The 19,869-nt window shown below is 41.8% G+C and overlaps 2 protein-coding genes across 6 annotated transcripts in view; one reads left to right on the forward strand and one right to left on the reverse strand.

Annotated features, from left to right (window-relative positions):
- Positions 1 to 12,772, reverse strand: part of Mrrf (mitochondrial ribosome recycling factor) — a 74,980-nt gene extending 62,208 nt beyond the window's left edge. For 4 of the 5 annotated variants that reach the window (XM_004662768.2, XM_045160843.1, XM_045160830.1 and 1 more), the window contains exons 1-2: positions 12,683 to 12,772; positions 4,461 to 4,670 (exon numbers count right to left, since the gene is read on the reverse strand). In XM_004662768.2, the coding sequence (XP_004662825.1) occupies positions 4,461 to 4,644 (184 nt within the window). In that variant the 5' untranslated portion in view covers positions 4,645 to 4,670; positions 12,683 to 12,772. Of the gene's footprint in view, positions 1 to 4,460; positions 4,671 to 12,657 lie in introns of all 5 variants that reach the window. The other variant, XM_045160837.1, reaches the window with a different exon arrangement.
- Positions 12,773 to 12,793: 21 nt separating this feature from the next.
- The window catches only part of Rbm18 (RNA binding motif protein 18), a 34,227-nt gene continuing 27,151 nt past the window's right edge, over positions 12,794 to 19,869 (forward strand). The window contains exons 1-2 of the mRNA XM_045142009.1: positions 12,794 to 12,927; positions 16,059 to 16,187. Coding sequence (XP_044997944.1) covers positions 16,075 to 16,187 — 113 coding nt within the window. The 5' untranslated portion in view covers positions 12,794 to 12,927; positions 16,059 to 16,074. The remainder of the gene's footprint in view (positions 12,928 to 16,058; positions 16,188 to 19,869) is intronic.

The following is a 19,869-nucleotide window of genomic DNA, read 5'->3' on the forward strand; positions in this document are numbered from 1 at the left end:
AACTAAGAGCTTAAAATTTTTTGAAACTGATAAAAGATATTATCCTTTAGATTAAGAAGGGCAAATTAAGCTGGGCGTGGTGGCACACACCTTTAATCCCAGCACTCAGGAGGCAGAGGTAGGAGGATCACTGTGAGTTTGAGGCCACCCTGAGACTACATAGTTAATTCCAGGTCAGCCTGGACTAGAGTGAAACTCTACCTCAAAAAAAACAAAAAAAAAAAAAAAAGAAAAGAAAGAAAGGCAAATTACAAATAGGATAAAAGCAAATCCGTTTCTAGATATCCTATAAATAAAGAAAACCAAGGGAAAACACAGAGATCATTTAAAAAGCCAAAAAGAAAGACAAAGTCAGAGCTGGAGAGATGCCTTAGCAGTTAAAGGTGCTTGCTTACAAAGTCTGCCAGCCTAGGTTCAATTCCCAAGCTACTCACCATAAGCATAAAATGGATGCAAAAAGTGGTGAAAGCACCTGCTGCTCATGGGTGTGTCCATTCACACACATGCAAATAGATAAATAAGGCTCAATAAATCCAGCAATGAAAGAGATTGTATATCAAACTATATATGTGTGTGTGCACACACATATGCATATACTGCATATCAAAAGCAGCAGAGCTCATACAAAAAAAATGGTTTAACATCAGAAAAACTATTTGGTGTCAAGTTACCATATTAATAGATAAAAAGCAGGGGAAAACTGGGGATACAGCTCAGTAGCAGAGGACTTTCCTAGCACGTATCAGACCTTGTACTCAATCCCAGGCACTACAAAAAATAAAAAGGGTTGGAATCACCTCAATAAATGTGGTACTATCATTTGGTAAAAATTTGATACTGTTGCAGTCAGTTTTGTTTTGCTGGCAGAGATCACCTAGTCAAGAGCAGCTTTTGGGAAAAAAGGGTTTATTTTGGCTTCCAGACTCGAGGGACTGCTCCACGATGGCAGGGGAAATGATGGCATGAGCAGAGGGTGGATATTATCCCTGGCTAACATAAGGTGGAAAATAGCAAAAGGAGAGTGTGTCAAACACTGGCAAGGGGAAGCTGGCTATAACACCCATAAACCCACCCCCAACAATACATTGCCTCCAGAAAGCTTTAATTTCCAATTGCCATCAGCTGGGGACCTAGCAGTCAGAACACCTAAGTTTATGGGAGACACCTGAATCAAACCACCACCGATACCTACTTAAAAAAAAAAAAAATGTTTAACCGGGCTGGAGAGATGGCTTAGCGGTTAAGCGCTTGCCTGTGAAGCCTAAGGACCCCGGTTCGAGGCTCGGTTCCCCAGGTCCCACGTTAGCCAGATGCACAAGGGGGCGCACGCGTCTGGAGTTCGTTTGCAGAGGCTGGAAGCCCTGGCACGCCCATTCTCTCTCTCCCTCTGTCTTTCTCTCTGTGTCGCTCTCAAATAAATAAATAAATAAAAATTTTAAAAAATGTTTAACAAAATAAGGGTTACAGGTATGCTAAAATTAAACAACCAAAAATATAAAACAACAAATATTTATGTTAATATATAAGATGTAAGACAAAAATGTTTATTATCACCAATGACATTTATTCAAATGACACTAAACTTCCTAGGCAATTGAGTGGAGGCAGGGAAGGAAGAAAAGGGAGCATATGTGCATGTATAAGCACCAATGTTCATATGGACAAGAATATTTATAATATAACAACATAATTGCTTTCTTTAGGCTCATTTATCTTTTTAACATTTTATTTATTTACAAGGCAAGAGACAGAGAGAATGGACACACCAGTCTCTTGCCATTGCAAAACACTACAGATGCACTTCGTGCATTTGGCTTTACGTGGGTAATGGAGAATGGAATACAGACTGTCAGGTTTTACAAGCAGGTGCCTTAGCCACAAAGCCATCTTGCCATCCACATAACTGATTTTTAACTCAAAATCAAAAGCTACCCAAATATCCATCTGCTATAAATAAACTGTGGTATATACATTCAGCATAACAATACAGAGAAATGAAAACATATGCATATATATACATATGCTGCTGCATGTACAATATAGGCAAATCTCATAAAGAATGTTATCCAAAAAAATCATCCAGAGTTCAGAAAGGACAAAACTAATCTTTTTGTTTTTTTGTTTGTTTTGAGGTAGGGTTTCTATTCCAGGCTGACCTGGAATTCACTATGTAGTCTCAGGGTGACCTTGAACTCACAGCAATCCTCCTACCTCTGCCTCCTAAATGCTGGGATTAAAGGCGTGCGTCACCACGCCCAGCTTAAAACTAATCTTCACTGTTAAAATGAACAGAGTAAAGACTCCACTCTTTACTGCAGAGACACTTGCTTAGCTATGTTTGCTCTATTCACAATAGCTAGGAACTGCAATTAGCCCAGATGCCCATCAACTGATGAATGAAGACATGGTACATATATGCAATGGAATTCTACTCAGTGGTATGGAAAAATGAAACTTGTTGGAAAAAATTCTAAGCAAGGTCACTCTGGCACAGAAAGACAAACACTACACGTCCATGTACTCTCTCATCTGTGATTTCACATCTGGGATCAAGTGGAGAAGAGTGTTAATGGTAGTAAGCACCAGGAATATGGGCATAAAACTAGAATGAGACCCGGAGAGAGAAGAAACAGGGACAGAGAAAAGGAGGAGCTAATTGACAGGTTAGGGGAGGGACATATTATGGGTGTGGGAGGAATATAGAGGGAGAGGGCAGGGAGGGTTTATATAACAACATAAAAAAGGCAAGAAGAAAAAAAGATGTGTAAATATGAAGGTAGAAAAGATTTGTACTACCCACAGACAACTCTTAGACTTTTTGTTTTGTTTTTTTGAGGCAAGGTCTTGCTCTAGCCCAGGCTGACCTAGAGCTCACTATATAGTCTCAGGGCAGCCTTGAACTCACAGTGATCCTCCTACTTCTGCCTCCCAAGTGCTGGGATTAAAAGCATGCACCACCACACTCGGCTAAAAGTAGACATCTTAAGTCACAGAATATTCAGAAACAAACTACTTAAGAGTAGGAAAAAATTCTTGAAAGAGATACAAAAAGTATAAAGGATAAAGGAAAGAACTGAAAACTATGATTTGACTAAAACTTACAATCAACAAAGATAACATAAGCACAGTAGAAAAACAGAAAATCCTTGTAACACAATCCACGGGGATTAGTATCCTTGGTGTAGAAAGACTGCAATAACTCTAACAGAAAGTTAATGAACAAACTTTTTAAGGAGGCAAAGAACATGGATATATTCATATCCATAGAATATGAAAAGATGCCAGTTACAGGCTGCAATTAATGTCCAGTGTCTAGGAGACTGCAATGCTGTGTACTGGGAGGCCTAGGCTTCCTGCTCTTCCACTAGCTACCTAGATATGACCATGAGCATTGGCTGTTTTACAAATGTACTTCAGTTTCCACATTAAAAAATAATGAATTTTGGATTAATAAGAAAACCGTAAGATTTTTTTCCACTGGAAAATTTTAAGTTTTTTCAGTGAATAAGGACAAGGATTGAATTAGTATATATGCAAAAAACATAACATACAGAACAAGCATTATGATTATTACTCTTCTTAGCATTAATGTTCCTCAGCAACTTAATTTTCTTTGTGACAAAAAAATGGAGGTCTGCATAAAAACAGAAAAGGAAAGTGAGTGGGAAAACATTCAGCTGCATACTTCTCACGCCATTCTTCAAGAGGTCTATCTGACCATTACAATAGGTGATCTGCTTGGCAATTTTCTGTCACTCATTCATCCAATTAACATTTCTGAATACACCCTACATGTTAACTAAACAGCAATCAGATTCCGTCTTCATTGTGTCCAACATGGCAGGCAGGTAACAAACAATAATCAATATTATAATTGATTAATTAGTTAATGACTGCTGTTCTAAGTGCATCAAAAGTAATATAATAGTATGCATGTAACAGGGGGCCTGACCTAGTTTAAGAGGTCAGGGAAGACTTCCCTGAGGAAGTGGCATTTAAGCTGAGACCTGCAGTACATCAGAATCTCATTCTTGGATGACATAAGCTATTAAGATCATCCATCTAAATCCATGGCTCTAATATCCCCTTCACCCAAAAACCTTATGGCTTTAATTATATTTCTACCATATATCTTCCTAAAAAGAGAAACTATGTTGAACCCCACCACAAGCATTCTGGTTTGCCTGGCACTTATACCTCTATTCTTTATCAAACAGAAATAGACTAGGCATTTTTTCAGCTACCAAGAAAATAAATGAGACAGTATGGTAAAAAGAAAATAAGCCCTCGGTTCCAATGCTATCTCTGTCACTTACGACCTTCTAGCCTAATCCGTTAAGCTGCCTGAGGCATTATTTCCTCATGTGGACAAGGACAGAAACTCAGTACATCTCTTCCAGTTATAATTCAAGGACCAAAATACAAGAAACAGATGAACAGAAGGAGATCATGATCTCTACCTTTGGCTTTCTTGGTTGCAAAATGGCGAATTGGTACAGCTGGGCAGGCCACACATTGTCTATGGTCGTGTTGTCTTCCACTCACTGTCTTCATCGAAATTTCTGAAACAGGTCTGGTCAAGGTTGCAAAGTAATTGCAAAAGGCAGGGTGGATCACACGGAAGCACTTTAATCCCAAGGCCATGACTGAAGACAATCCTTAAATATCCACTAAAAAGAATAAGACAGAGATCTAAGCAAAGAAATCCAACAGCAACTTCAGAAAATTCATACCAAATATCAAGTGACTCCTGTAACTGAGCTACATATACTTGTCATTTTAAATATATCACTTCTAACATTCCTTCCAACAGCCACAGAAGGAAGGATTAGCCTCATTTTATAGGATGAAGAAACTGAGGCTCACAGAGATTTAACTAACTTGCTTGGTCTGGATGACTCAGAACCCCCTTCTTTCCACTGTATCCAAATGCCTCTCTTAAGCAAATGTGCAGCTGCCTATATCTTTAATGATGCTAATTAAACCCTTATATGAGAAAAAGCACAAAATCTTAATAAAACTTAAAGAGGAAGGACAGAGCACTAGAAGAGAACTTTAGATAAGAAAAACATTTCAACAGGCATAAAATGACTGGAAAATTTACACGACAGCATTTAATTAAAATTTTCTTTGGTTCCTTATGCACTGATTACCAATTAGAATGCACTTTAATGTGAGTCTGGAGCATGATTGAGGTTTGAGGTCCTCAACAGTATAGAAATAAAGCCTGTAAAATGCCACCATCCACTGAGTTAGCACAATTTACATAAACTTCTGTATATAGTCTTTGACCATGAAAAAATGTTATTTCCTCCAACTACCTCTGAGACAGAACATGGTCTTGGCCAACAAATATAATGCTAATAGCTTCTGCCAAGAATCTGGCTATCACTCAGCTAAAATTTAAGAATAGCATCAAATACTTAAAAGCTGCTATCTTTGAAAATCACATTTTCTTTTAAATTTTATTTTTATTATTTTATTTTATTTTATTTTGAGGTAGGATCTTACTCTAGCCCAGACTAACCTAGAACTTACTCTGTAGCTCCAGGCTGGCCTCAAACTCATGGTGATCTTCCAACCTCAGCCTCCTGAAGAGCTGGGATTAAAGGCATGCACTACACTGGCACCTTTTCTCAAAACTCTCTATAAAATGCTGATGTACCATAATGAACAGCATGAGCTCTGCAGCCATGAAGACCTGAAACCCAATCCCAGCTCTACCACTAAATTCTCCAGCCCCATATTTCTTAAAGTTCTTAAGGTTAGGCAGTAAAACACTTGGTACAGTGTCTAGTAGACAACAAGAACCCTCAAAATTATATTTATTGACAGTTATTTTAAAAAATATTTTATATTTATTTATTTATTTATTTGAGAGAGAGAAAGAGGCAGGGAAAGAGAAAGACTAGGCATGCCAGGGCCTCCAGCCACTGTAAATGAACTTCAGACGCATTCACCCCCTTGTGCATCTGGCTTACGTGGGTCCTGGGGAATTGAACCTGAGTCATGTGGCTTTGCAGGCAAGTGCCTGAACCTTTAACCCATCTCTCCAGCCTGATAGTTATTTTTTATGAAAGGGACAGACACAATGAAGGAATAAAACAGTAAATACATGTAAAACACATTGCCTTGGGGACTGGGGAGATGGCTCAAGCTGAGTGTTGGCTTGCAGCAACAAGAACCCTGGCATCTGCATGTGCATGCACACGCGTGCGCGCGCGCGCGCACACACACACACACATACACACACACAATTAAAAAAAAAACTAACTTTGCCTGAACATTGGAACTGCTTAATAAATATAGTTATTGTTGGCCTGGAGAGATAGTTTAGCTGGTAAGGCACTTGCCTGTGAAACTTAAGGACCCAGGTTCAATTCCCCAGTACCCAGATAAGCCAGATGCACAAGGTAGTACATGTGCCTGGAGTTTACCTACAGTGGCTAAAGGCCCTGGCATGCCCATTCTATCTGCATCCCTCTCTCTCACAAATAAGTAAATAAATACTAAATGTAGCTGTTGCTATGATTACTTTTTGGGGGGTGTGGGGTTTCAATGTAGGGTTTCGCTCTAGTTCAGGCTGACCTGGAATTCATTGTGTAGACTTAGGGTGGCCTCAAACTCACAGCAATCCTCCTACATTTGCCTCCCAAGCGCTGGAATTAAAGGCATGCAGTACGACACCCAGGTATGATTGCTTATATTAATGACAAGAAAATCAATAATACAAAAAGCTGGGCATGGTGACACAAAATCTCAGCATTTGGGAAATGAAGGCAGGAGGTTCAAGAGTTTAATGTCACTCTCAATTACATAATGAGTTAGAGGCCAGCCTGGGCTGCATGAGTCTTTGACTAAAAAATCTCAATGAAAATGAATAATCCAAAGGCAAAAAGCCATGGGATTTTTTTGTGGTTGTTGTTTTTTTGTTTTTCAAAGTAGGGTCTCACTCTAGCCCAGGCTGACCTGGAATTCACTCTGCATTCTCAGGGTGGCCTCAAACTCACGGCGATCCTCCTACCTCTGCCTCTTGAGTGCTGGGATTAAAGGCGTGCGCCACCACACCTGGCTCAACCATGGGATTTTTAATGTTAAGTGATGCAAAATATCAGCAATCAGTATGTGAATTCTGTTCAAACAGATTCAGATGAAAAATTAAGAAATATGATTTCCTCTTCTTTAATTATTAATAGATCCTATTCGTGAGGCTAGGCCAGGGATGCTTCCTTTACTCTAATTATTTCATTTACTCCTGTCAATAATATCACAAAAGAAAAAAAATCCCTACTTGGCTGATACTAAAACTGAGGCCAGCGAGATTAAGTCACTTTCCAAGGACATGGAGCTAACAGCCCCTCTATTTAAGAACAGTTCACAAAAGTTTGGCTCCAAGTGGTTTCTAAATCTAGGTTTCTGCCTAATATAGCTAATGCCTAACACTCACTTGTATCCAAATAGGGTTGTATAATAATGTGTAAATGGTGGATCTCAATCTGGCATGTATGACAGGTTTCCTGGTGTTCCTGTTGTGGGTCATAATACCAATCCACAAAGCAACAGGAAACCAAAATAGTTTAGAAATAAACAACCTTTGACAAAAAATGCAGCACCCAAAAGTAGATCTGATACACATGAACAGGAAGAGAATTCTATAAATAAACCACATTGCTGAAATGCTTGAGGCAAAGATTTTAATTGCACAGAAGTCAAGAAATTTCAAAGTGGAAGTTCAATTAAGGCAGTCCCTTGGATATGTTACCTTAAAGACATGCACATTAATATTTAGGTAATATTAAGCACAGATGAAGAACTAAAATGCAGGAAAGAAACTTCTTATGAGATTTCAAGCATTTTCCAATGATATTAACATGTGTCAAAGTATCTGGGAGTTGGACAGTCTGGAAGTAGAATGTAAGTTTCCCATTTCAGGTTATCTTTGTGTGACCTTAAATAAGTCAGTTAGCCTTTTTGAACAACAGCTTCTACCATATCTTTATGATGGTGATATTAGCGAACTTATAAGACAATCCCATTAATACTGACAACAGCTAGCTCTTTATATAGTGATAACTGATAAGAACTATTTTAAGTGCTCAACACACATTAACTTATTAGATCCTCAAGTTAACCCTGAAAGCACTATGATCATGCCTACTTTATAGATAAGAGCCACAAATATGGCTGAGGAGATTCTGGCTCAGAAGTTAAGGTGCTTGCCTGCAAAGCCTAACGACCTGGGTTTAATTATCCATTACTCATGTAAAGCCAGATGCACAAAGTGGCACATGCATCTGTAGTTCGTCTGCAGTGGCACTATGCCCTGGTGCGCCCTCTTTAATCGTCATTCTTTCTCCCTCTCTCTGCAGTATTTAAAAAAAGAAAAAGAGGCAACAAATAAATTGCCCAAGATTTGAATTCAAGCAATCCAGCTCCAGAGTCTGTGCTCTTAACCACTATGGTATACTGTGTTTATAAAACACAGTAGTGCCGGGCGTGGTGGCGCACGCCTTTAATCCCAGCACTCAGGAGGCAGAAATAGGAGGATCACCATGAGTTCAAAGCTGCCCTGAGACTACATAATTAATTCCAGGTCAGCCTGGACCAGAGTGAGACCCTACCTCAAAAAACCAAAAAAAAAAAAAAAAAAACTACATACAATAAACAATCTATTTCTCTGATGGCTGAAATATTTTTAAACTACTTGAAACACATAATTTTTCCAAAGTTTCAGGTCTCAAAACCCGAATTTCCATGATCCTCACAGACATGCATTTTAATTTTAGAAAGAATAAGATGGTAAACCTAAGCCCTGGCTTGTTCACTGTCCCTGCAATCTCTTCCAACCGTGTATTAACTTACAATATGTACTTTTATGAGTGTATGAACACAGGATATCATATATAAAGTACTTTCATGTTATATTTGATTACCACATACATATTACAAAAAAAAAACTGATCTTTTGTTTCCTCAAGCACTCCTCTAGCTCCTCCGTGTTCAAAATGTCATGAAATCTAACTGAAATAAGCTTCCCTCACTTCTTTACCTGCCTTTTTCTTTTTTTTTTTTTGGTTTTTCGAGGTAAGGTCTCACTTTAGCCCAGGCTGACCTGGAATTCACTATGGAGTCTCAGGGTGGCCTTGAACTCACAGCAATCCTCCTACCTCTGCCTCCCAAGTGCTGGGATTAAAGGCGTGCGCCACCATGCCCGGCTTTCTTTTCTTTTAAAACTATTTTTATTTATCTATTTGCAAGGAGAGAGAGAAAGAGAGGGTGAAAATGGGTGCACCAGGGCCTCCTGCCACTACAAATGAATTCCAGACACATGAGCTACTTTGTGCATCTGGCTTTACATGGGTAATGGAGCATCAAATCCAGGCCATAAGGCTTTGTAAGTAAGTGCCTTTAATCTCTGAGTCATCTGTCCATCCCTACCTTCCTTTTTCTTTCAGATATAAGCTTAAGCACCATGTTCTCAAGACCACACATTTCTTAGCCACCAACTCTATCTCAACTAGGTTAAAGCTCCTGTAATACATCCTATATTTATCATAACACTATTTTTTGTTTGTTTGCTTGTTTGTTTTGAGGTAGAGTCTCACTCTAGCCCAGGCTGACCTGGTATTCACTACGTAGTCTCAGGATGGCCTTGAACTCTCGACAATCCCCCTACTTCTGCCTTCCGGGTGCTGGGATTAAAGGTGTGTGCCATCATGCCCAGCTGCACTTAATTTTTTTTTTTTTTTTTTTTTTTTGCTTTTTCGAGGTAGGGTCTCACTCTGGTCCAGGCTGACCTGGAATTCACTATGTAGTCTCAGGGTGGCCTTGAACTCATGGAGATCCTCCTACCTCTGCCTCCCAAGTGCTGGGATTAAAGGCGTGCGCCACCACGCCCGGCTTGCACTTAATTTTTAATAAGTAAATATGTGTGTAACTTTTTATCAGTGTCTAGAGACCCTCCCATACAACTATGGGCACTACAAGGACTATTCTAGTACACTGCTAATCTACTTGGTCAGCACAATAACTGAACAAAGATGGTACCATGCAAATGTGACAAATATGTGAATGAAGTGCTGAAAGTTTAAGTTTTGCCCCACATCAAAATGCTGATACAAGAGCAGGAATCTATAGCTCTGATGATAGGTCCTGGGCCCTACTTTCCAATATTGCATCCAGCATTCCTTGGTTTTCCATATATTTTCCTTAAAAAGAGTAGGGCATGTTCTTTGCCAATTTTATTGTCAAATAAAGAAAGGTATTTGTGATATCTGGCTCTATACACTCAATGTTCTTGACACAGGCAAAGATGGGATGAGAAACTTTAACAAGTGGACAAAGTTTTCCTAAGGGCTAGAAGATCTGGATTCCAATATCCCCACCTCATCATTCCCTGCCACCTAGTTCTTTAGGTTCACAACTTCCCACATTCAAAAAGCATTTATGGGAGCCAGGCATGGTGGCGCACGCCTTTAATCCCAGCACTTGGGAGGTAGAGGTAGGAGGATCACCATGAGTTCAAGGCCACCCTGAGACTACACAGAGAATTCCAGGTCAGCCTGGGCTAGAGTGAGACCCTACCTCGAAAAACCAAAAAAAAAAAAGCATTTATGGGGCTGGAAAGATGGCTTAGTGGTTAAGGCGCTTCCCTGAGAAGCCTAAGGACCCAGGTTCAATTCTCCAGGTCCCACATTAGCCAAGATGCACATCATGGCACATGCATCTGGAGTTCGTTTGCAGTGGTTACAGACTCTGGTGCACCCATTCTCTCTCTCTTTCTCTATCAAATAAATAAATAAATAAAACGATTTAAAAATCTTTAAAGCATTTGTGGCAGTTCTATTGCCAATATGTGAATTGTACTAAATCATTTCACTTAGCTATTTTTTGTTTCCTCAGTTATAAAATTAAAGAACCAGACCAAGTTTTCATCCTTTCCAAGATTCTGGAAAAATGCAATGAAGTGTCAATAAAGGAATATGGTAAACTTAGAGAAGACCTAAGCCAGGGTCGCGTTTCCAGAGTGTTCTAGGTATGTGACTTCAATCTTATTATCTTTAAAACTTGCCACGATTACATCAGGCATGAGCTCACACCTTTAATCCAAGGACTCAAGGAGGCTGAGATAGGAGGATCATCCTGAGTTTGAAGCCAGCTTGGGCAACAGAGTTCCAGGTCAGCCTGGGCTAGAGTGAGACTCTGCCTCTAATAAAAACCTCTCATGGTCATGTAAACAGAGATGGGCTATTGAAATGACAACCATTTGCCCACTGGATTGCAGAGTGTGATAATTTTAAAAGGTGAACTTTGGGGCTTGCCAGAGAAGCCTAAGGACCCAAGTTCAATTCCAAAGGACCCACATAAACCACATGCACAAGGTAACACCTTGTGTCTAGAGTTCATTTGCAGTGGCTAGAGGCCCTGATGTGCTCATTCTCTCCCTCCCTCCCTCTTTCTCTCAAATAAATAAAGATTATTTTAAATATATAAATTCAAGCCAGGGTGGTGGAGCACGCTTTTAATCCCAGCACTTGGGAAGCAGAGGCAGGAGGATCGCTGTGAATTCGAGGTCAGCTTGGGCTAGAGTGAAACCCTACCTCGATAAAGAAAAATCAAAAATAAATAAAGGTTCAGCTTGGGGTGGAGAAGCAGCTCAGCACTTGCCTGCAAAGCCTACCAACCCGGGTTTCATTCTCCCAGTACCCACGTAAAGCCAGACGCAAAAAAGTAGTGCATGAATCTGGAGATCGTTTGCAACGGCTGGAGGCCCTGACACGCCCATTCTCTCTGTCTCTCTCTCTCTGCTTACAAATAAATAAATAAATAAATAAAAGTCGGGCTGGAGAGATGGCTTAGCGGTTAAGCGCTTGCCTGTGAAGCCTAAGGACCCCGGTTCGAGGCTCGGTTCCCCAGGTCCCACGTTAGCCAGATGCACAAGGGGGCGCACGCGTCTGGAGTTCGTTTGCAGAGGCTGGAAGCCCTGGCGCGCCCATTCTCTCTCTCCCTCTGTCTTTCTCTCTGTGTCTGTCGCTCTCAAATAAATAAGTAATTAATTAAAAAAATATTAAAAATATTTTTTAAAAAAAGTTTAAGCTGGGCGTGGTGGCGCACGCCTTTAATCCCAGCACTCGGGAGGCAGAGGTAGGAGGATCGCCGGAAGTTCAAAGCCACCCTGAGCCTCCACAGTGAATTCCAGGTCAGCCTGGGCCAGAGTGTGACCCTACCTTGAAAAACCAAAAATATAAAAAAATAAAAAATAATAAAAGTTTAGCTAGGTTAACCTCCATCTCTGAGTAGCCACCGCGTGACCCTCGTAAAGTTAACTCTGAGCTTCCGTTTCTTCATCACTGTTATTATATCTACTCCCTTCGGCCTGTTTCGAAAACTGCAGTGTTCCTGTCAGGTGACAGGCTACTAAGTACCGGGCACTACTTACTAAGTCCAAGGGCATCCCTCCAAATTCCCCGCGCGCGAGCGACGCGAGCCCCGCCCCCACCGCGAGGCTCGCCCCGAGGCCCTAAGTCCCGCCCCCGGCCGCAAGGTCAGGCCGCACTCAGTGGACTGGGTCACGGGTCAGCGTGGTCCCCCGGGGGCCCCCCCCGCCCAGAAGTCGCGAATAAGGAAGGGTCTCTGACACCTGGACCCCGCCCGTACCTCGAGACCCCTCGAGGCCACTCACCCCAGCTATCCACCCAGGTTACTAGAGGAATTAAAAAAAATACTCGTGCACCGACTACGGCGGCGGCGGCGCGGACGTCATGACGTCACGGGGCAGGCCGGGACGGCGGCGCAGGCGTAGTGCGTCACGGGCGGCCTGGCGGCGAGCGCTGTGAAGTCAGACGCCAGCCCACGTCCCTGAGATACCCCCGGCGACGGGACCTGCTTTCGGGGCATGAGTTGGGGGCACAGTGCCGAGGCCAGCAGGTGAGTCCGTCCGCGGTGGGACCCTGTACCTGCACGGCGGGCCCACGGCGGGGGTCTTAGAAGAAGCTGCCCTCGCCGAACGGCGCCCACCCCCCCGCCCCGCCCCGGATTGGCCTGCCTCTGGCCCGGAAATAACAATGCGAGCCCCGACTGCTCGCCTCTGGGAACTCGCGGCCCGAAATGGGGAAACCGGGGTTCCAGCCGTGCCCAGGCCCTTAGCTTTTAGGGATGAGCCTTGCTTTGGCTCCTCTTAGCCTCGCTTCTCCGAGTAACTATTCCTGGCCTCCAGCGTTGTTGCATCCCCAGCCGGGGAGGCTAGATGGAGGAGCGTTTTTGTGAACTCTTTGCAAGGTATTGGCGCTGTTGCAAACCCAAGCAATTTAATGGTGGAGTGCTGCCTTTGCTTACACTTCGCCGTCTCTCCAGAAGCCCTGTGCTAAGTTGTCACCAGTATATTCTTATTTTAAGTGACCACGAAGGAGGGATAACTGTCCCCATCTTTGGAAAGAACAACAGGGATTTGTTTCGTTCGTTCTGTCAGCAAATTACGAAGCACTAAGTATGAGCCAGGCATTTTACTGAATATTGGGGAAATAAACCCGTAATCAAGGTAGGCAAGGACCTGTCCTCTGGAAGCTTACACTTTAGACAAAGGCAGAAAATGAATTATTCGTTGAATTCACATAGATGGAAAGGGGGCAAAAGCGGCTATGACAGAGGAGAACTCTTGAAAGGAGAGATTGTGACTACTAAAGCCACAGTAACCAGGTGCAAAAGTCAGCGTTGGAGTCAAATCTCTCTGGCCCTATATCCTGCCTTCTTCCCATTAGAACATGGTGTATCTTGCCAGTGTTAAGTAGCTTTTGGAATTACTGAACTTTTTAGACATGATAAAACCTGAAGTTTGTATTCAAATCTCAAGTGCTTTAAGGAGGCCATCTCTTTCCACGCAATCTAAAGTTGCCCAATTCCATATCTGATTACCCTGTGTAGTTGTTTGCAGCATTTTTCAGTATGCTCCATTTTTTTTTGTTTGTTTGTTTGGTTGGTTGGTTTTTCGAGGTAGGGTCTCACTCTGGTCCAGGCTGACCTGGAATTTATGCTCCATTTTTTAATTTTCTTTTGTCCTCTCCTTCCAAATCTAAGCATCCTGAGAGCAGGATGGTCCTTGCTTGTGTAATGTTCCGGCTGCAGTAATTTTCTAGACAGTATCTAAAAAATTGAAATTCAGTATTTTTTGAATGCATAAGCTACATAAGAAAGTTAGGGGAAGGGAAAATGAGAAAGGGAAAGCATTTCTCTCACTTTTACTCCTAGAATTTTATTGTTCCTGTTTTACCTTCCTCTCAGGAGGTAAAATCAAGAGCTATGGCTTAGTTATTTCTGTTTCCAGCACATGGCCAAGAATTTTTCAATTTGTAGTTGCTTGTTATACATTGCTGAACAGATTTAATATATGAATGGTAAAAGAGACAGGGAGGACTGTGTGCTAGAGTTTTCTGGCTATGCTGAGACAAACCATGACACTTGACATAGTCAGTTGTTGGTAAGGTAGTTCCTACAGGGCTGCCCTGGATACAGAGGACATGTGTTTTCTCTAGCAAAGAGGTCTGAAATCTGACACAGCAAGTCATCTTTCCAAGCCCTTCAGCTTTCCTTTCTCTATCATATACATTTATTGACATTTTTATTTTTCATGTATTATCTCATTTTGAAGTCCCAGTAACCTTAACTTCTAGACAAAGCAAAGTTTATTGTTAAAGACCCAGAAACTGAATCTCAGAGAAAATTGTTTTCAATGGAAATGCAACAGTTTGAAGCAAGGTCTTCTGACACCAGACTTTCTGCTCTTTCCATTACAACCCTCATTCTTAGCTGTGAGATATTTCAGGATCTAAGATTTGTAATAATTTACCAGTCTTGAACACTTCAGAGGTTAGCTCAGTAGATCTACATACTTTTATGGGATATTATCCCCATAAGGAAGCCAAGAAACCAAGGTAAAGTGTAGTGTTAAGTAACTTGCTCAAAGTTAAACTACTAGCAGATGGTGAAATTGAAATAACTAAGGAAGAAATTAGTCTCTTCATTCTAGCCTTTTCCAGAATATTAAGTATAAAAATATGGCTGGAGGGATGGCTCAGCAGTTAAGACACTTGCCTTCAGAGCCTAAGGACCTGAGTTTGATCTCTCACTACCCATATAAAGCCAGATGCACAAAGTAGCGCATCCATCTGGAGTTGTTTGGCAGTGGCTGAAGGCACTGGCACACCCATTCTTTCTGTCTGCCTGCTATCTCCCTCTGCTTGCAAATTAAAAAATATATATATATTTAAAAAGTAAATAGTGAGCCAGTTGTGGTGGCGCACGCCTTTAATCCCAGCACTCAGGAGGCAGAGGTAGGAGGATTGCCATGAGTTCAAGGTCACCCTGAGATGACAGAGTTAATTCCAGGTCAGCCTGGACCAGAGTGAGACCCTACCTCGAAAAACCAAAAAAAAAAAAAAAAAAAAAAAAAAGTAAATAGCTAATATATATTGACTGCTCACTGTTACAGTGTTTGGTGATTGTTCATGTATTGTCTTTAATCTTCACAACTCTATAAAATAACAACTATTTTCTCCATTTTTGTATCTCAGGCAACTTAGAAAATTCTGATAATTCACCAAGTCATACAATCTGCTTTTGAACCCAGTTCTGGTTTTTAAAGACAGCACTAATTTTCTATGCTGCTTTTTTCCTTCACTGTATTAATACATTACTTTTACATAAGGAAAAGAGATACAGTACTGTTCCTCCCTTATCATTCCTTTCAGTGCAACTGTCATCCTGGTGCTCTCCAAGGCTCATTCTGGGTGACACTCACTGAACTGGAGTACCATGTAGTAATAGAGCCTTTGGCCTCTTGAGAGAGGTAAGCTTGAGACTGTCTACACAGCCATACCTCTTTCATCTAATTAATGGAAGCTGCTGTGCTCTGGCTGCCAAAGCTATCCCAGGGTATCTGGTCTGGGGTCCTGGTTGTGAAATAACTAAGTTCTGCCCAAGACACAAGCCTGTGTTTTAAATGTTTTGGGGGTTGAATGTGAGATTGCTCTGTTCTCCTGCCTGAATGTTTACATTGCCTTTAGTATTTCATAGAGATTGATGGAAGCAGAAACCAAAACTCTTCCCCTGGAAAATGCATCTATCCTTTCAGAGGGCTCTCTACAGGAAGGTCACCGGTTATGGATTGGCAACCTGGACCCCAAAATCACAGAGTAAGTCTAATTCACCTTAATTCATTACGTACAAAAATTGGGATGTTGGTGGTGATGAAGTTCAAATTTTCCAAGGGGTTGTAGGATTATACTTGACCCTATGTCTAGGTTTGTTTTTTTATTTATTTATTTATTTATTTATTTATGAGAAAGAGAAAGAAGCAGAAAGAGGGGGAGAGAGAATGGGCGTGTCAGGGCCTCCAGCCACTGAAAAACAAACTCCAGATGCATGTTCCACCTTATGCATCTGGCTTACTTGGGTCCTGGGGAACCAAACCTAGGTCCTCTGGCTTTGTAGGCAACTGCCTTAACTGCTAAGCCATCTCTCCAGCCCTGTTTTATTTTTGAAAGGAATGCACTGATATTAGCCTGTTACCACTTTTTTTACATTTATACTCTGCTACTGTAAAGATCCTGTAAAACATAAGCCTCTTTTTTTTCCTACTAAACAAAAAAGTTCTTGCAATTCCAACTGTGTGGCTCCATCAATCTTCCAACTAGTGGCTACAGAAAATTGTTCTAGAATCAATCTTGGGCTTTGTTGCTGGGTCAAAGCACTAGACCAAGAGCAACTGATGAAAGGAAAGTTGTTTATTTTGGCTTATGGTCTTGAGGGGAAGCTCCATGATGGCAGAGGAAAGCATGGCATGTACAGAGGCTGGACATTGTTGTCACAGCAGGTGGAAAACAACAGCAGGAGAGTGAGCTGAACTCTTAAACAAGCGGGAACTGGCTCTTAATACCTAAGCCTACCCCCAACAACCTGTCCTCCTCCAGCAAAGCACCACCTCTAAAATTGCCACCAGCTGGGGACCAAACATTCAGAACACATGAATTTATGGGGGGCATCTGACTCAAACTACCACAGGCATATCTTATCTCTCAGAAGAAAGGAGCAAGCAAAAGTGCCAGGATCTTTGCAAGCAGGCGAAGGACTCCCCTTGACTGATTTCTGTAAGCAGCCTCAGAATCACAGAAGGTGACAGTGGGAAAGGATTTTAGAAGTCATCTTAGTTCTTTTGGTTTTGGTTTTGGTTTTCATTCATTCGTGAGGTGATTTGAGTGCCTGTTAAGTGCTTAGCACCATGCTAAGCCATTTTCAGACCTTTTAAATCTGAGGATCCCTGTCAAAAAATAAAAGCAGCTGCATGTGGTAGTGCATGCTTTTAAGCCCAGCGCTTGGGAAGTAGAGTCAGGAAGATCACTGTGAGTTTGAGGCCAGCCTGAGATTACATAGTGAATTCAATTCATCTTGGGCTACAGCAAGACCCTACCTTGGAAAAAAAAAAAAAAAACAGCAGCCAGCTAGGCATGGTGGTGTACATCTTTAATTCCAGCACTTGGGAAGCAGTGGTAGTAGGATCACTGTGAGTTGAAGACCAGCCAGAGCGAGCTCCAGGTCAGCCTGGGCTAGTGTGAGGTCCTACCTCAAAAAAAAGTAGGGGCTGTAGAGATGGATTAACAGCTAAGGTGCTTGCCTGCAAAGCCAAAGGACCCAGGTTTGATTCCCCAGGACCTACGTAAGCCAGATACACAAGGTGGCGCATGCATCTGGAGTTTGTTTACAGTGGCTAGAGGCTCTGGCAGGCCTATTCTCCCCCCCCTCCCTCCCTTCTCCTTTTCTCTGTCTCTCAAATAAAATATACGTGTGTGTGTGTGTGTGTGTGTGTGTGTGTGTGTGTGTGTGTGTGTGAAAGAAGCTGTATGTAAAGTAATTGATGAGAGCTGCTCTGATCTAAGTGGGGGAATGATAAGCCCAAAGCCTTTGTCAGTTGTTCCCTCTGGTAATTTCTGGTGAGGCCCACTGGAACTTCTAGGGATGAACAGAGCACACTTTGAAACCTTTGGTGCTATCCAGGTCTTTATCCTATAGTATAGCTAATGGGGATCCAAGAAACAGAAGTAGACTGGGGAGATGGCTCCGCAGTTGAACGCACTTACTTGCAAATTCCTGCTGGCCCAGGTTCAATTTCCCCAGTACCTTCGTAATGCCCTGAGGTACAAGGTGGTGCAAGCATCAGGAGTTCACTTGCAGCGGCAGGAGGCTGTAGTGCACCTTGGTATATGCTCGCTCTCGCTCTCTCGTCTCCTTTCAAGTAAATAAACAAAAATTAATATAAAAAGCAGCCGAAATACCTTGCCCAGGGTCTCAGAAGTAATTAAATTATCCTGATTCCCCACTGATTCCATCAGAGATATTACAGTGTAAAAGGATTTCTTCACAGAGAATTTCGTGGTTTTTCCTTACCCCAATTTTTAGTAGAAGATAAATGTTCATTGGTGGCAGAATAGTAAAGGGTGATTAGACAGATTTGCATGGAGTCAGTGCTTAAAGCAAATGTGTGTTGTAGAGTCAGTACTAAAAGTCACTCTCTTTAAAACAGTGTTCAAAGCCAGGCATGGTGGCACACGCCTTTAATCCCAGCACTTGGGAGGCAAAGGTAGGAGGATTGTCATGAGTTCGAGGCCACCCTGAGACTCCATAGTGATTTCCAGGTCAGACTGGACTAGCATGAGACCCTACCTCAAAAAACAAAAACAACAACAACAACAAAAAATAGTGCTCAAGACAAAGGGAGAAGAGAGATGGGAACTTGCTTAGGTCTGGGATGAGAAAGAAGTACATTTAAAGATTGGTATTAGAAGAGAGGAAATGAGATGTAATTTTATAGACAGAATCACAACAAAAAGTTTAGGTCTTCAAACCTGCTGGATGACTGGGATGTTCAGTCCCCAGCATCACATAAAACCATGTATGGTGGTGTTGCATTCAGGTTCGCATTGCTGGTAGAAATCACCTGACCAACAACAGTTTGTGGGGAAAATAGGTTTATTTTGGCTTATAGGCTCGAGGGGAAGCTCCATGATGGCAGGGGAAAATGACGGCCTGAGCAGAGGGTGGACCATATCAACAGGAGAGTGTGCCAAACACTGGCATGGAGAAACTGGCTATAACACCCTTAAGCTCACCCCCAACAATACATTCCCTCCAGGAGGCATTAATTCCCAAATCTCCATCAGCTGGGAACCTAGCATTCAGAACAATTAAGTTTTGGGGGGATACCTGAATCAAACCACCACAGGTGTTACACATGTGATCTCAACACTTGGGAGGTAGAAGCAAGGGATTCAGAAGTTCAAGGTTATTCTCAGCTACATAGTAAGTTCCAGGCTAGCCCAGGTTATATGAGACTATGTCTCCAAAAAAAAAAAAAAAAAAAAAAATTAGCTCAAGCCCAGAACACCTAAGTGTAGGTATATATGAGTTCCTCTACAAGGGATCATAAAGATATGTTACTCCCATTGTAGGTTACCCATGATAACAAGGACCCTGAATATAGATTGCATTTATTTCTTTTTTTCCTCAGGGTTCATGGGTTTGAGGATGAATTTATGAATCTACCCAACCTCTGAATTAATATCTCTTCATCAACGTTTTTCTATCATCTAAAACCCAGGCAGTGAGGGGAAGCTCCCAAGAGTGGTTTCCATTCCCACCTCTGCTTGTCTGAATGGATTCTAAAGCATGGAAACTGTTGGTTGTTTTAGCTGTAGTTCTCTGTAACGAGACTTGTGCCAACTGTGTCCTGCTACTTTTTAGGAAGGTTTGATTGGGCATTATGTCATAGTTAAGAATATGGAAATGTAATCTTAAGAACTTTTAACAGGAATGTTGAACTAA

The sequence above is a fragment of the Jaculus jaculus genome, chromosome 1 (genome assembly GCF_020740685.1).
Source record: "Jaculus jaculus isolate mJacJac1 chromosome 1, mJacJac1.mat.Y.cur, whole genome shotgun sequence".
NCBI classification, from domain to species: Eukaryota; Metazoa; Chordata; class Mammalia; order Rodentia; family Dipodidae; genus Jaculus; species Jaculus jaculus.